The sequence below is a fragment of the Aotus nancymaae genome, unplaced genomic scaffold (assembly GCF_030222135.1).
Source record: "Aotus nancymaae isolate 86718 unplaced genomic scaffold, 86718_ANA_hifiasm-v0.15.2.pri h1tg000046l, whole genome shotgun sequence".
In the NCBI taxonomy this organism is placed as follows: Eukaryota; Metazoa; Chordata; class Mammalia; order Primates; family Aotidae; genus Aotus; species Aotus nancymaae.
Window position 1 is genome coordinate 22406697 of NW_026988460.1, and position 17787 is coordinate 22424483.

The window sequence follows — 17787 nt, forward strand, 5'->3', positions numbered from 1 at the left end:
GTTTTGATGGGGAAATCGAGGCATAGTGAGGATAAGTTAAGTGGCCAAATTTACATAGTAAATGGAAAAGCCAGGGTTTAACTTAACCAGTGTGGTGCCAAACTATGTTTAACCATTTTGTTATGCTGTTTGCAGTCCAGGCAGCAGAAAATCGAATTTTTGAAAGACTTATTTTTCCAGTTCTCAGAAAGCCAATATGCAAATGAACATGAATATTCTATTTCTTGTGTGACTGTGACTAAGAGTTTTCCTCAGCAGTTGAAAATTGCGGTTGCATATGTAACTAGTATGGGTTCTCTGAGGTAAACGAAAAGCAGGGTTTTTTTGCTTTCCTCTTTGTCATCTACCTTAGCTATCTCGGTCATTTAAGTTTATTGCTACCCACTGACAGAAAATATTTGGAATAAAATCTTTGAGAGCTGATTTTATGCTTCCTTGACGCTGACCCTCTGTCTACTACGTTTGCCCTGGTCATAGTTAAACACCAGGTCCTGTGTCACATCTCTTTGGTGACACAAGTTTCACTCCATTGTTCAGAGAGTAGTGCATTGGTTCTGCCCAATTCATTCTTCACTTTTATTTCCTCTTCCTCCATTTCATTAGCATTCATGTCAGCTCAGACAGTTAAGGTTAGAAAATTTTCCACTTCAAATTTACAGTACAGAAACGTGCTGTGATATTTGACAAGACTATCTCATAGTAAGTGAATTGTTTATTGGCCTGTCATATGCCAAACATTGCACTTGGCAATTGTAGTAGATTCCTCTTTTTTTTTTTTTTGAGACAGAGTCTCACTGTGTCACCCAGGCTGGAGTGCAGTGTCACGATCTCGTCTCACTGCAACCTCTGCCTCCAGGGTTCAAGCAGTTCTCCCTCAGCCTCCTGAGTAGCTGGGATTACAGGCATGCATCACCATGCCCGCCTAATTTTTGTATTTTAGTAGAGAGAGGGTTTCACTATGTTGGCCAGGCTGGTCTCAAACTCCTGACCTCATGATGCACTGGCCTCGGCCTCCCAGAGTGCTCACAGGCGTGAGTCACCACATCTGGCCGATTCCTCATTTATTAATCACAACTCCCTCATTCCTACTTTATAGATGATGGACCTGAAGCACAGACAAGTTAAGTAGCTTGCCTATGGTCACAAACTTGGGTCTTTCTGACTCCAAACCATGCATTTTAAAATTACTCTTCTTGCCTCTTGTCCCAGGGAAATTAGTTTTTTGCTAACTTCCACTGCCCAGCAAGGGGCATTTTAGTTATCCTTATAAATCTTATGAGGACTTCTGCTACATCATCCTCCCATGTGTTAAACTTGGATTAAATAAGCAGCTCTGATTGTTTCCTGTCCTCAGGGGCTATGCCATTGCCAGCAGCAGTGACGATCGTATGAATGAGCCTCCGACCTCTCTTGGGCTCGTGCCTCACCAGGTTAGTAATTTGGAAATAAAATCACAATTCTTTTGATGCAGGGGGAAAGCATGTGGGGTCTCTTTGCCATCCATCTGTCTAGCCCACTTCATGTCCACCCGACTTACCCTGCAGCTGGGATTTCAGTGGGAGAGCTGACCACCTGGAAGTTATTCCATTCTGCAAGATAATGATGGGAAGAAATCACAAACAAGCAGCATTGCCCAGAGTCCTTTATGCATTTAGTAAACTGACTAGAGGCCTCATAATGCAAAAGGAACAGAAAAAACAGGCTTTGGAATTAGCCATACAATGGTTTCAATCCCAGCCCTGCGGTTATTAAGATGGCCTTCCTTGGTCAAGTCACTAACCTTCTCTGAGTCTTGGTTTTCTTATCTATTAAGTGGAGGAAGTAATACTGACCTCACCTGGTAGTTGTACAGAGTATGGAAGGTTGCCCAAAAGGGCTCTGCAACAGTGTATATTGTAGGCCCTCAGCAAACAATGCCTGCTATTTCTTTGCTGTTGTTCATTATCATTATTGACTGCACCCAAATAGAAAACCTTTATAGGCAGACATGGGAAAACCATGAGAAGCATGCAGGGTCACTAAAAAAAGCGGGATGTCTTTTCAGAAAAAGAATCCAAAGCATCATGAGGAAGTGCCATCCCTCAGGGAGTAAAAACAAAAAGGCAGTGGGATGAACATTTAGAATTCATGTTGTCTCTTCAGTCATTTTCATTACAATATTTCTGGGAGATTGAAGAGGTTTTTCAGTCTTACCTTTTGGAAATCATTGTTTTAGATTCCATGTTGTATTCTGCCCTGTATTGTAACGGCTGTCCCCATCAGTGAAATGGTGATGGTTCCAGCCAGTCCTATCTGGAGATTTGCAAGGACAGACTCACAGATGAGTGTAGGAAGCAGAGTGACTCAGCTCACACTTGTCTCTCTCTTCCCCCTTGCCACCCACCTTCTGCCGGCTAGGATGGCACTGTCATACTCAGTTCAGGATAAGAATCAGAAGAGGGGAAATGACTACTTCATAGTCACAGAGACTTAGTGGATGAGCCACAATCCATACCTAAACTTGGCAGTCTGGCCACTGTTCTTTCAAAGGTTTTGAGTTGAAAGATCCATGGCCTGCATGTGGGGAGATTTTGCTTTCTGTTGATACCCCAGCCTGCTTACAAAAAGCCACCCATAATAGAACTTGCAGAGTTCATTTAGCCTCCCTGAGCCTCAGTTTCCATATCAGGAAAGGCAGGTGCTTTACTTTATGTCCAGGATTACATCTGACACGGCCTTGAAAACCACAAAACACTGTGAAAATGTGACCCCCCGACTCATACATACAAGGTGGCATTTTTTTTTTTGGCATGCATGTGTTAATCTTCTCTACAGAGACATTTCACCTAGGACCCAAAAGACATGGTAATAACCATCTGTCACAAAGAAGCTGACCTCCAGAGCCGACCTCTGCTATTTATGCTCTTGTATCTCATTTGAATCTTTCCCGAGTCTCCCTGCTGCTTCTGACCTTGAGATGTTCCCTCATCTCCTTTACAGACTTTATACTGAGAAGGGCCTTAATTAAATTTTCAGTCATGTCCCTGCACTGGTTTCCTTCTTTAAGTCCTTTATGTTAAATTACTGCAGTTGTAGTTTTCTCAGTGCTGAGGCCAGAGGGCAAAACAGTCTCTTTATAGAAGGGGCCCAGTGTCAAAATGCATGTGCCCATGTTTTTAAAGTACTATGGCAACTAATCCTTCTCGGTGTTATTTATCCCCATTGAGCCACACAATTGTTTGTCATTCACCAGCTCTTCTAGTTCTTTCTCCTCGTTTTCAAATGTCTGAAGGATTATTTTGGTTGTTGGCCATCTCTTCATTTGGCCTTTTCAAAGACTGGAGAATAACACAGCCATATATGGGAAAAGCTGTGTGTGTGTGTGTGTGTGTGTGTGTGTGTGTGTGTGTGTGTGTGTGTGTGTGTGTTTACTTGCTTGCATTATTTCAAGTTTCAAACCTTTATTTTTAGCTACTTTCTAAAAAATAAAGTGGAGAAAGAACTTTAAAAATTAATCAGGGTTGTGTGTCCCCATTTATAGGCTTTAAACAACTTTCTTTTCCCCCTAAGTGGAGTGAGTCCATTTATGCAACCGTGTTTTGATTAGGGGAACATCGTTTCCACAAAAACACTGGGCTGTGTTGCAATGCCCTGTTGCAAACTCAGCACTTCCCGCCTCCTCTTCCTGGCTCTTAGAGACAAACGATTTCCTGTTGGAGAGGAACTTGGTAAACTCCTTTGTGTACTTTGTATGCAAAGAATGACCAGTGAAGTTTACTGGGCTCATTTTTCTCAGTTTCCCAGAGGAGAAGTTTTATTAATTGGCCCCTGTGGAAGAGATGTAGTAGAAAAGTGATAGTCCTTAGAATAAGAATCACAAGACCCCCCACCAGCAACTCATTGTGTAATTTGGAGAAAGTTCCTTAACTTTTCCTGTGCTCTCTGGGTCTCTGCTCTCCTCTGTGTCAGACCTGGGAGGCCTGAGGATTACTTTTTTTCTCTCTGGGTCCACAGGCAGAATTTGGCCCATCCAAAGATTGACCAACTGCCAAAAAAAGGCCTGATTAGGCCCTGAAATTCAATGAAATTCTGCCTGAGGACATCTCTTACTGAATTTGAAAACTGTAGAAAACCATTTCAGGTGAGAAAAGAGGCTTATGGGTTTTTTTTTTTTTTTTTTTTTTTTGTCTCTGGCCCAATATATGGGGCATTAGATTCTGCAAGCAGGCAGCAGTAAGTATAAGCTAATTTCTGTCTATAAATAGAATTTTTCAAAAAATCATTTTGTTGATGTGTGGAATACATATAGATGATCCCACGCATCATTAAGTGGTAATGTGATGAATGATCACAAAATGTACACAGTGTTATACCCAGCACACAGATCAGAACAAAATACTGTCAGGCATCTTCAATGCCCCCATCATGTCTCTTCCGATTATTAGTGCCTCCTTCCTACATAGAGGTAAGCATCTCTTGATTCTCAACACCATGGGAGATGTTTGATTTTGAACTTCTGTAAATGAAATCATGTAGTGTATACTCTTTGAAGTCTATTGTCTTTTGTAGATGGAACTTTTTCATTACAAATCTTTGCATAGTGGTGGTGTTCTTTCTGCTTCCCATCAACAGAGTTCTTTTATTCAAAAAAAAAAAAAGAAAGAATGAAAGACTGATTTTTCCTGGCTCCTAGGGTGGTGGCTGAGCTCTGCAAGGCCAGATCCCTTTTCTGGTTCTTTGGTGGGAGTATTCCAGCCTGGGTAACAGAGGGAGTCCCTGTCTCAAAAAAAAGGAATCAAGGTGATGCTACAACAGTTGTCCAAACACCCAGGTCATTGATGGAGCGCTCCTGCTTTATCTCACTTATGGACCAAGCAGTTCATATCTTTTTGTCTTTAGGTGAATGAAGTCTTTGTTCTAAAGTACTGATTTAAAAAAAAAAAAAGACTCTGAATGTGTATGCCACTCTTCTGAGTTTGCACTTGCCAACCCCAGGGTTTTCTCAGCCTCATAATTTTTTTCTTTTAGCTTCAGAAAAGTAATACAAAGCCAAAACTAGGGCAGGACCCTGGGAGGGACCTGACCTGGGAAATCTCTAATTTAGTTGCTGGGATCTCTAGCCATATCTCAGGCTATTTGGCCTTTTGACGCAGGCTGTGCCCCCCAAGTCCTCAGGCCTTTAGGTTTTGAAAAGATCTCTTTACTATGTTCAGAAATACTTATCTCAGTGTGCTTCTAGGGATATGGACAGATGGGCTGCTGAGGAGGGAAACCTTATCAGATAAGCAATAAGAGCATGTTTCCTGAGATGTAGCCCAGGAAAGGAAACTCCTTTCCCCTATGGTTCGATACCCTTCTAGTTGACGATGATAGATATAGCAGAAAAAATGGGCAGGCCTCATGTTTCACTGTATCAGTTATAGTTTGTGACCTATTCATCTTATCTCCCTCCCTCCATCCAACCATCCACTCAACAGGTAATCTATGCCAAGTGCCAAGCACTATGAAGTTCAGAAAAGTTAAGTAACTGGCACAAGATCACCCAGTGTTGAGTTCCATTTGTGTTTGGGGTAATCTAAGGTGTTATGTATCCCAAGCCATTTGGATGTAGTAGAGTCTGGGTCCAGTTGGGAGGCCTCTGAATACAAGGAAAGATCTGGGTGTAGGTCTAACAATGTCTGGGCTTCCTCTGTGAGGTCCTAAAAGAAGAGTCAAGATTTCCCTTTCCCTGGAGGATAAATTATAATGTCAGAGTTCAGAAGCATCTCAGATGGCATCTCTTTTCCCAAGAGGAGTCGGACCTAACTTTATAGGTTGAAGGATGTCACTTTGCCCCATGAGTTTTGCCCACTGGATGAAGCTGTCCTGTTTAAGAGGTGCCTGTTAGGAAGGCAGCCTGAGGCTTTGTGATCATACAGATCTGATTAGAACCCCAGCTTTGTATCTTAATTTCACATTCACTATCTAATTTTACAACACCATTTGAGGCAGCTCGTAGCATTTGTCCCTGTGTGACCATGGGCAGGTTACTTATCTTCTCTGAACCTCATGATTTATATCTGTAAAATGGGGATAATGTAATAAGCTCCTGAAATTCATGGACGATTAAGTCACATATACTAAGCATTAGCACAGGTCTGGGCACGTAAGAGACACTTGTAAATATTGGTTTCATCTTTCTCTTTCACTTTTAATTAAAATGGAAGCTTACCTATACTCCTTAAAAGGAAATTATAAAGACTCTCATAAAGCTCTGAAAGCAGCGAGTGGAGAGGGAGTGGTTGGGAAGGTTTTCTCCATTCTGCAGTCTTTTTTCTAAGGATAACACTGGCTCACATCCAGCTTAGTTCTTCGACCTCTTTGGTGATGCTAGTTTAATAGTGAGAGGTGGGCCAGTGGTGGGAGCTGAAGCTCTTAGCTGAAACCAAAGACCATTGTGGTGTGGTTAGGGTTTTGCAATTGCTAAACTCTCTATTTTGGCATTGAACTTGATTAAAACTCTTTTCAACATCCAAGATTGATCTGCAGTTTGGAGCTAGTTTTTATTTATGCAAACTCGAAGCTTTAGAAATATTGCCAGGCCTGCTGGAAACTAGTGTGAAGTTAAAGCAGCAGGTTCCAGTTGTGGCTGCAACTGTGCCTTCTCAGAATGGCTGTTTGTTTCTGGGCATTGGATCTTAGCCTCCCATCGAGTCTTGGCTCTGAAGCTGATTTTACTCAGCTTAGGTGTAAACACCAGCAGGGGTGGGTGGTTCAGAAAGAAAGAAACCCCATTTCTATTCCTAATCTATTTATTTTGCAGCCAACTGGGCATAATTGACTAAAGATAATTGAATCCACCTGATAGGTGTTAAGCCATCTAGACATTAAGTTTTGATTTGGGAGTTTTTTTTTTTTTAATATTAAATTTCTCTAGCCTCTTTCTTCCTTTCTACCTCTTTGCTTTTCAGCTTTATTCTTCAGGCTTTAGAGCCAAAAAGAACAAAATTCAGATTCCTGGCTTTGCCACTTGGTAGCTGTGGTCACTTGGGCAAGCCATGTCACTTCCCTGAGCCTCCTATGTCCCTGTTTGGAGAGTGGAGGAAGGCCACAGGTTGGTAGTGAGGCCAAAATGAGATGCAATCTATGAAAACACCCAGGAGCCCTAAACACAGGCATGAAATTCAGTAAATTTTAGTGTTTCCTCTATTCATATCATTTTCCACATTATTCCAGACATGTGTTTCTGTCTGGCTTCTAAGGTTAGGAGGGAGCAGTTGTTTATTTGAAAGGGAATGGGGAGAGGATTAAGTGCTTTAGCGGTGGTGGGGCAGTGGGGAGAACATAGAAAAGGCGGAAACAATGGCTGGGAAAGGTGCTCAGGGAGTTTGAGGAAGGGAAAAGCCAATTTACCTGTGAGACAGCGAGTAGAAGGGGCATAGCAGAGAAGGCAGAAATGCAGAGGCCACTGGACATGTTTGGACCTTCAAACCAGGGGCACTGGGAGGCCATTGAACGCTGAGGTGTGATATTATTAGATTTTGCTGCTGCATGGAGAATACACTGGAGGTTATACGAGTGGCTCTGGGAATAGAATTTGAGTCCTTTCATCTTAAATCAGAAGACAGCCTAATCCAGGGATTCCCGTACCTGGCCTTCCATCAAAATCACCTGAGGCGCCATTTCAAAATATGCATTTCCCAGCCCATCCTAGAGCCACTGAGTGAAAACCTCCAAGGACTAGACATTTGAGAACCACTGCTTCAGTCCATGAAGAAAAGGCTTCTTGATGGCATCACCTGGGACAAAGTACTTAAGTCGTCAAGGTAGCACAGATCAAAATCTTGCTCTTTGAATTTTGTGCTTCCACCAACACTAGCTGTGTTTCTAAAAGGACCCTTGACACCTCGTCCCCAGTGCACATCTCCAGCCCCAACAGGTGTTCCTGCCTGAGCGCCTTTGGAAGCTAATTAGACATGCGCAGGTGTGCCTAATGAATTCCTGCCGGACCACACGCCATCCAGCTGGGAACAGCCCGGGACCGAGGCCAAACGACTATATAAAGGCCCTATTCTGATGCTTTTTGCATCCTGTCGGCCATGTTTTCATTCCCCACGGTCAGGACAGTGTGTCCTGTCTCCTAAGACCAAGCTTAGCTACAACCTGGTGCCCCATATCTGACAACGGACTTCCACTCAAAGCACTTGGCTCTTTTTGGCTTGGGGGTAATGAGTGGGACTGGAGGCAAGTAACCACAGGTAATTGGGCTTCTTCTAGGCTCTGTAATTTCTGGGTGGGTTTTTTAATATTCTGGGGGCGGCAAAGATACAAATATTGTAGAGCTAATTTAGGCATACAATTTTTGTTCTAGAAGTTTCTACAGAACACTAATATTGGTGATTATTTTGCAGGGAGAGGGATTGGAGGTAATAGGGACTTAGGGTCTTCATTTTGTACCTCTCTGCACTGTTTTGAAAAATTAAGATTATAAACCATTTTTTAAAATCACCCTTATCAAGATATAACTTAAATATTGTAAAATTAACCCATTTTAATATAATTTGACAAGTGTATACACTCACGTAACTACCACCTCCACAAATGAGATACAGAATTTTTCTGTCACCCCAAAAATATCCCTTGTGCCTTCTCCCAGTTCATCTCCCCACCCTCAGCCCCAGACAACCAGCAATCCAATTTCTTTTTTTTTTTTTTTTTTGAGCTGGAGCTTCACTCTTGTTACCCAGGCTGGAGTGCAATGGCCCGATCTCGGCTCACCGCAACCTCCGCCTCCTGGTTTCAGGCAATTCTCCTGCCTCAGCCTCCTGAGTAGCTGGGATTACAGGCACGAGCCACCATGCCCAGCTAATTTTTTGTATTTTTAGTAGAGACGGGGTTTCACCGTGTTGACCAGGATGGTTTCGATCTCTTGACCTCGTGATCCACCCGCCTCGGCCTCCCAAAGTGCTGGGATTACAGGCGTGAGCCACCGCGCCCGGCCAGCAATCCAATTTCTGTATGGGCCATTTTTATTTTTTCTGTATATTTTTCTGTACTAAGGGGAAAAAAAAAGTAATAGAAATGTTAAAAATATGCAGAGGGAGGCCAGGTTTGGCCACTCTTGAGGAATCCCTCTTACTGGCTGCAAAGTTGGTAGGTTAGGGGCATGTGTGTGTAAGGGGCAGGTGTGTGTGTGTGTGTGTGTGAAAGTGGCAATGTTTTCAAGAGGGTAGAAGGAGAAAACTATTCGGGGGAGGCTGTTTAAAAGAAAGTTAAATATTTAGATAAATTTTTTAAAAAAAGATGGAAGTAATTATGTCATGGGAGTATGGATTGTTTTGTTTGCTCATTTGTTTTCTGTCATGTGCTTATCGTTTTTATTACAGGAAGAGTTAACTTTTAAAAAAAGCCGTTTAATGCTTACCTGACTATAGGAGAAACTGACAATAGATATGAGTAGAAAAAAAGTTGAGAGTAAGTTGTGTGAGACTTACTCCAAGTTATTACTAACTCCAAAAGGTAGAGAATTTACTTTGAGCAAGAGGCCTTAGTTCCCTGTGTGGATGGAAAAATACCTTTGATACCACTTTATAAAGCCTTTTAATTTAATTTAAATGTTAATTTAACCTGGGCAAAATTAGGTGATGTGGTGCTATTTTTAGAAAATGCACGAAGAATTGGAGGCTTGCTAAGTGCTTCCATCCGTTTTCTGACAGCTAACAGGTGATGCTGAGTGGTCCAGCGCAAACCACAGGAAGGTGTAACTAAGGTTAGTAACAAAGTATCCTGTTTCCCTCCTTGCCTGATGGGAACCACCTGGGGGTCTTATTAAACCTGCAATTTCTCGGGCCTTTCCCCAGACCTTTTGAATCAAGTTCCAGGGACTTCTGATGAGGCAAGTTTAGAAAAGCAATGAGTGAAGGCATTTGCTTTATAGACTTTGCATACTTCTAAGTAGGAATGTCATAGTGAACTTTTCTCCACCCAAGCAAAGGACAAATCTTTAACTTTTTAAATTGGGAGTTGGGGCCTGGCCTCTCTCAATTTGTATGTATATATTTATTAGGACTTTTGCATAAGGTACTTCGAGTTTAGATTGCTCTGGGATTTCTAGGCATATGTAAGTATGATGGTAATTTTAAGTATCAACCTCTGTTCTTTAACTTTCATGTAGTTTTTATAAGGTTGAGGGAATGCAATGCAGAGCATATTGTGGAACTCAGTTCATTTGTAATACTGGGGATTTAAAGCACTGATGATGTGGAAGGGCTTCAAATCGCCCGGAAATATGAATGGTGGCAAGTTAGAGTTTTTCTTGGGGTTTGTGTGGGACCTGTTTTCTTTGTGTAGTCCAGATTTGAATAATTTTGTAGGCTTTGGGTTGTTTATGTTTGCTTGTTTATTCATTTCATAATTTATTACCTTATGAAGAAATCACTGTGCTATGAGTAAATACAAGTAGTTCATCCTGTCTTGTCCTCTAAAAGCAAGAAATATAAAAACATTTTTTAAAGTAATTGTAGTACTCAAACTGATCCTAAAATTCATGTGGAAATGCAAGGGACCGAGAATAGCCAAAACAATCCTGGAAATGAGAACAAAGTTGGAGGACTCATACTTTCCAGTTTCAAACTTACTGTAATCAAGACAGTTAAGTGCTCGCAGAGGGATAGATACATAGATAAATGGAAAGAATTGAGAGTCCAAAAATAAACCCTTATCATTTATGGCAAACCAATACAGTTCAATTGTGAAAGAATACTGTTTTCAACAAATAGTATGGAGACAACAGGATTGCACATGCAAAGGAATGAATTTAGACCCTTATCTCATACCATATTCAAAAATTAATTCAAAATAGATCATAGACCTAAATGTAAGAGCTAAAAATAAAAATTCCTAGAAGAAAACAGCATAAATTTCTATGACCTTGGGTTAGACAATGGTTTCTTATACAAGATGCCAAAAGACCAAGCAATGTAAGAAAAAATGGTAACTAGGACTTCACTAAAATAAACTGTTGTGCTTTAAGATAGCAAAAAGGCTGGGCACGGTGGCTCATGACTGAAATCCTAATGCTTTGGGAGGCCAAGGTGGGAGGATCACTTGAGCCCAGGAGTGCAAGACCAGAATGGGCAACATAACGAGACCTCATCTCTCTAAAAAAAAAAAAAAAAAAAAAAAAAAAAAAAAAAAAAAAAAATTTAAAGAATTAGCTGAGTGTGGAGGGGCATGCCTGTGGTCCCAACTACTGGAGAGGCTGAGTTGGGAGTATCGCTTGAGCCTGGGAGTTCAAGGCTAGAGTAAGCTGAGATCACACCACTGCACCCCAACCTGGAGAACAGAGCAATACCCTGTATCAAAAACAAAAACCAAAAAGCCCCATATAATGGGAGAATATATTTGCAGATGTTACGTTTGATAGGAAACCTTTATCCAGAATATGTAATAGATTTACAATTCAGCAATTAAAAAAAAAGTTTAAAACTTGACAAATGATTTGAATAGACATTTCTCCAAAAGAGATACACAAATGATCAAGAGGCACATGGAAAGATGGTTGACATTACCAGTCATCAGAGAAATGCAAGTCAAAACCATACATAGATACCATTTCATACTCACTAGGATGGCTGTAATCTATAAGAGACAATAACAAGTAACGACAAAGAAGTGAAGAACTTGGAGCCCTCACACTTTGCCTAGTGAGTTTCCACTCCCTACCCCTTCCCATCCCCAGTGAGGCTGGAGGGCAGTGGCACAATCTCAGCTCCTGCAACCTCCACCTCCTGGGTTCAGGCAATTCTCCTTCCTCAGTCTCCCGAGTAACTGGGATTACAGGCACGTGCCACCATACCTGGCTAATTTTTGTATTTTTACTGGAGGCAGGGTTTCACCATGTTTGCCAGGCTAGTCTCGAACTTCTGATCTCATGATCCGCCCATCTTGGCTTCCCAAAGTGGTGGGATTACAGGCATGAGCCACTGCACCCAACCAAGATTTTAATAATGGTGTGATCACTTTGGAAAACAAATTGACAGTTCCTCAAAATGTTAAGTAGTTAATCATATGACCCAGTAATTCTCCTAGGTATGTTCCCAAGAGAAATGCCCATTTGCTGATGAATGGCTAAATAAATGTTGTATAGCCACACAATTGAATATTATTTGGCAGTAAAGAGGAATGGAATACTGACATACGATAGAATATGGATGAAAATATTATGCTAAGTGAAGCCAGTCATGTGTGATATCATTTATAGGAAATAAGCAGAATAAATGTGTAATATTAGGCCATGCTCGGTGGCTCACGTCTGTACTCCCAGCACTTTGGGAGGCCGAGGCGGGTGGATCACCTGAGGTCAGGAGTTCAAGACCAGCCTGGACAATATGGCAAAACCCTGTCTCTACTAAAAATAGAGAAGAGGCAGGAGAATCACTTGAATCTGGGAGGCGGAGGTTACAGTGAGCCAAGACCATGGCACTGCACCCCAGCCTGGGCGACAGAGTGAGATTACATCTCAAAAAAAAAAAAAATAAATAAATTGCTCTAGGCATTTCCTTCCAGCTTGTGGGGATTGAGGGAGTGGGTATCATGTTAATAGGATGGCTAACGTGTAGGTAGGTTCGATCTTCTGTTTATTGAAGTGAGACTTAAAATTGTGAGGAAACGTAGTGTTGGAGACAAATGCTGTGACATTATGAAAGGGAGGGAAGCAGAGAGAGAAGCTCAGGCCTGGGCCAAGTTTGTATCAGGAGGTTCATTTTTGAATCTTAGCTCCATTACTTACTGTTTACCTGAGCCAAGCTGCCACTCTTTCTGAGACTGAGGTTTTTCAACATAAAATGGGGAGTTGGAAAAGTCAAATAAATTAACTCATGAGAAGATTTGTGTTGTCTGGTTTATTATAAATGTTAAGTCCTATGGAGACTTTAGACATTTTATCATTCATATTTTTATGATATAGAACAGCTTAAAACTTCTCTTTGGTGTAAGTATAGTCTATAGAGCCATAATGTTCTGAATAAATTACTGCAGTCATAGCTTGTAAAACCTGATTATAGCTGATACTCTGGAAATGTAACTCAAGTTGTAGTCCAGAAATTCATGCTCAAGGTGGTGCTGTTTCCCCATAAATCTGATGATGTTTTACATTTTATCTCTATTCCAAATCAAGCAAATAACTGGATATATATATATTTAGGGCCATTTCTGCCTTCCGCAGTCCCCAAGTCATCTTCCCTTGTGAGACCCCACCCAAAATCATTTCGTAGAAATGTGTATTTATCCCATATTCACTAGAACACATATGGGAGCTAAGAGTTGAGTATACCAGTGGACCTGTTACATTTAGGAAGACATTTGTTAAAACAATGCTTTAGATACTAGAGCTTGCTTTTTGTATTTTAGAATCAGTTTGTTTTTAGGCCAGAAATATTTGAAAAGCTTGTAAGCCCTGGCTCCTAATGGAATAAAGGACCTAATATAACTCTTCTGCAAATGGATTACATTACAAGGGAAAATACTCATTTTGAACTTACTTTTGCTCATAATCTCTATCTGGACTGCCATATTAATCATTTCCTACTTGTCAGAAACCAGACGTGCATTTTATAGATGGGTCATTGTGTGTTTGATGTGAATTGTTTTGTTTTGTTTTTAGATCCGGGGATTTCTTTCACGGTTTGATAATGTCCTTCCCGTCAGCCTGGCATTTGACAAATGTACAGCTTGTTCTTCCAAAGTAAGTCATTTTGCATTGGAGGGACTTGTTTTTAAAAGTGAGCAAATCAGCATTTGACCACAGCCTCACCAGCTACAGCCATTGAAACCAACTAAGGGCTTTTTGTGGGGGAAGGGTGGGGTCTAAACACTCAGAAAGGACTTTGTTTTCATGGATCTGTATTAATTCTCACAGTGGTTTAAAACCAGCCTGAGAAAATGTATAGTGTAGGGAGACCGAGTTGAATATTTTAACTCTGTATCAGTACTTGTGTCATGCTAATTTTGTCTTGAACTTGAACTTTACTGTTCTTTGTTGCTCCCCAGAGGGTTCCCTCCTAGTGGGGACCCTCACAGAGCAATTTTTTAAATCGTACTCTGAGGGTGAGGCAGCCTTGGCTATGAGTCTTCCACAGATCCACATAATTACAAAGAAAAAGTAAACAGAGATTAGGGGCCTGGATAGGGAGCCACTAAAGGGGCCCCTTTAGCTTTGATCTTTCCAGAAGCTCTAAAAATAGACCTGGTATGTTAGCCATCGTAATGGGAAATGGCTGATATATCTCAAAACTGTAGTGATGGCATCGTATGTTTTAATAGGTTTTCAGATGCCATCTGAGTGAATTTTACATGTTACACTGTATGTGATATCTGATTTCCTTTCAAGTGTCCCCTTCAGCCTTCTAATGCTCAGACTTGACCTGGGCTCTTAAGGCTGATGATTGCTGATAAGTAAAGATTTTCATGTTGAAGTGCTATGCAAAATAATGTTGGTGGTCACCAATCCCCAACTGTGGCTTCTCAGATATAATTTGGGACTGTTTTTCTGTGTAGCCTTCATCTGTCTGCCACTGTGGAAGAAATAGAATTCTAGGGACGTTTTTCTCTATTTTGAGTTGACAAGCTTTCTTTGAAAACTGTACTTGGGTTATATTTTATGGGAAGCATGATCCTGACCAGTTTCTTTGAAAATTGGATGTAAAATTGACAAGCAATGTTAATAAATTTGGTTACATTTAGATGCTCAAAAATTTAGACTAATTATTTTCTTTTTGCCTCCAAAGTAAACTGTGCCCATTTTATCATTATGCATCCCAAATGCCTGTGTTGACATTTTAAGCTTACCCTTTGTCTGTAGTTACCCAGGAGCTCATTCTTTCTGTAGTTTCCTTTAAGGTGTATGTGCTCAAGCCAGGGCCTCAAGGATGTCTGTGTGCACCTCCATCTTCAGAAATACAAGTTTTAGGATTATATACTACATCTTTAGTGGAGCAGTTTTTTTCTCCCTTTGAATGGTTGAACCAACTGATCTCAAAATAACTTGGCAGTGTTAATTTTCATACTGAAATCATTTGGGACAGGTGCCAGAACATTTTCTATGGCTTTATGTTGGTCTGCTAGTCAATGAAATAAAGATAATTGGGTTCTCTAAGTGAAATGCAAACACTCATTCTTTCTCGTTCTATTTCTAATTAAATTAGCCTTTGAGATACTGTTTATACTGTTTATAAAAGAATCACAAGCATACCAACTAACTGGTGTTTCTTATAAACTTTAAAAGAGAATAGCTTGGCATTTTTCTTTCACACTTATCATAAGCTTTAAATTAAATATAGGTATCACTTTTTTGTTATGAAAATTATTTCCTCTTGGTGGTCATTCTGAGAGTCCTGCTTTACATAAACATGCTGGACGATTTAATACAAACTGACTTGGATTTTAACAGCTGTGCTATTCCCATAGCGATCACTTTTCATGTGGTCTGGGTATTAAATTTCTTTTGTGCTGGAAAGGTTGCTTCATTGATGCACGTATTTCCTTACAGTAGAAATGCAGCATTTACTTACTTGGCTACCTTCTTTATTCGCTTAGGAGATTGTCATTCTCTATTATCTGCAAACCCAATGTTAATAACTTTGAAATGACAAATCCAATTACCTTTTCATCTTTGTGTATGTGAATTTTTTCTTAATGTATACTTAGCATAATACATTTTATACTGAGTCATGTCATAGTTATTGTTTTAAAAGATTCTTTGGGGCTAAAAATGACTTTTAAAAATCTCTCCTTTGACATTCATGAAGTAAGTTTTTCCTTTGGTAGTTTTCAGTATGTTTTCTCCCCCCCCCACCCTCCAGAGACAGATTGGGGAAGTAGAATAAGCTCTGCTGAGTCATAAGGCACTTGTTCATTACCTTATTCATTAAAAACAAAAAAAGCAATATGTATATTGCTCTTACATCTCGCTCTCTGTGTATATATGTGTGTGTGGACTTTTTTATGTAGCCTGAGGTGGGGAAGAATACAGTGCTTTGCTTCTAAGGCAGGAAAGTCAGAGCATTTACCCACAAATCATTTCTTGCCCTATATGATCTTAGGTTGGCACATGATGGGGTGAATTGTTCCATCTTAGAGGAAAAATATTGAAGAACTGGGGGGAGAGGTGGGTGGTGAGGAGTCAATTTCATTCCAATTTCTACTGATTGTCTTGTAGAACTTTCTAAACAGATGGTATTTGTCAGTGAAATTTCAAAAGACCTTTTTTGAAGTTTATATGAGTTGCTTTTTACTTCTGCAAGGACTTCCAAGCTAACTAGAGTATTATGGCATTACTACCAGAGGGAAAAATGTAATTTTAAAATCAATATTCCTGAATTTTAATATCAGTATTCCTGAAAGAATTTCTTATAGCGCATTAAGTTACTTTGTTATTGTTAGCCTTTCACATAAATATTTTTTGGCAGTAGAGTATTTTTGGGTGACTTTCTATTTGATATAATTTTAAGTGGAGCTCCTGTATACGCTTTAACCACATTCACCCATTGGTAATGTTTTGCTCCATGTATATGTGTTCTCCTCCTCCAATCCCTCCTTCTTCCCTTCGCACCGCCCCCGATTTTTTTCTTGAAATTTTGAGAGTACATTGGAGACATTGTGATCCTTTACAACTCTTGAATGCTTCAATGTAAATCCCAAAGAACAAAGACATTCTCTTACCTAAACACAATACCCTTATCAAATTCAAGCAGTTTAATGTTTGCACAATACTATTTTCTAATCCCCAGGCTGCATATTCAGTGTTGTTATTTGTGCCAGTTAATGTTCATTATAGGTTTTTCCTCCCAGACCAGGGTCCAGTTGAGGATCAAACATTGCATTTAGTTGTCATGTCTCTCTGGCTTCCTTCAATCTGGAAAAGTTACTTCATCTTTCTTTGTCTTTCTTAACTTCGATGTTTTGATATTTTGCCAGTTATTTTTGTAGAATTCCCTGCAATGTGGATTTGTCTGACATTTCCTTATGATTCGATTGAGGTTATGAATTTTTGGTGGGAATACCAAAGAAGTGATGCTGTCTCCTCACGTCAGGAGTTATGTAATATATTATATCCCTTTTGGTGGTGCTACTTATCCCGTTTCCATATTTGTAATTGCTTTTTCCAACAGTGAAAAACCTGTGATCTCAGCTCACTGCAAACTCTGCCTCCCAGGTTCAAGCGATTTTCCTGCCTCAGCCTCCCAAGGAGCTGGGATTACAGGCGACCACCACCACACCTGGCGAATTTTTTAGGGTTTCACTCTGTTAGCCAGGCTGGTCTTGAACTGCTGACCTTGTGATCCACCCATCTCAGCCTCCCCAAGTGCTGGGATTATAGGAGTGAGCCACCACACTCAGCCCTGTCCTAGATATATCTACTCACTTACTGATGTCTCAAATACACAGGAAGTAGTTTAAAAGTTGCTAGCCCACACTACTATGGAAAATAAACCTAGAACCTACAGTTCCTATTTGTGCACAGTTCTTTTTTACTAGGTAAAATTTACGTATGTTGAAATGCATGAATCTTAAAACAACTCTTAAGTTTTAACAAATGTATACACACATCATCAAGATATTAGAGTTTTACCCATCAAGATTTTAGAGTTTTACCATCACTGCAGAAGGTTCCCAGGTACCCTTTCCCAGGCAATTCTTGGGGAGGGGGAAGTATGTTGAGTATTATGACTATTCCTTAGCTATAAGAAGTAAAGCTAGGCACCTTCAGGTGTTGTATGGAATAATAGCCTTGTTTCTGGGACCCAGAAGTTGACCAAAACCTTTTTTCAG

General features: G+C 40.4%; 1 protein-coding gene across 8 annotated transcripts in view; it reads left to right on the forward strand.

Moving 5' to 3' along the window:
- ATG7 (autophagy related 7) overlaps nt 1–17787 on the forward strand; it is a 277334-nt gene that overhangs the window by 93739 nt on the left and 165808 nt on the right. For 6 of the 8 annotated variants that reach the window (XM_064362017.1, XM_064362023.1, XM_064362019.1 and 3 more), the window contains 2 exons: nt 1355–1430; nt 13622–13702. In XM_064362017.1, coding sequence (XP_064218087.1) covers nt 1355–1430; nt 13622–13702 — 157 coding nt within the window. Of the gene's footprint in view, nt 1–1354; nt 1431–9674; nt 9728–13621; nt 13704–17787 lie in introns of those variants that run through there. The other 2 variants (XM_064362024.1, XM_064362022.1) reach the window with 2 other exon arrangements.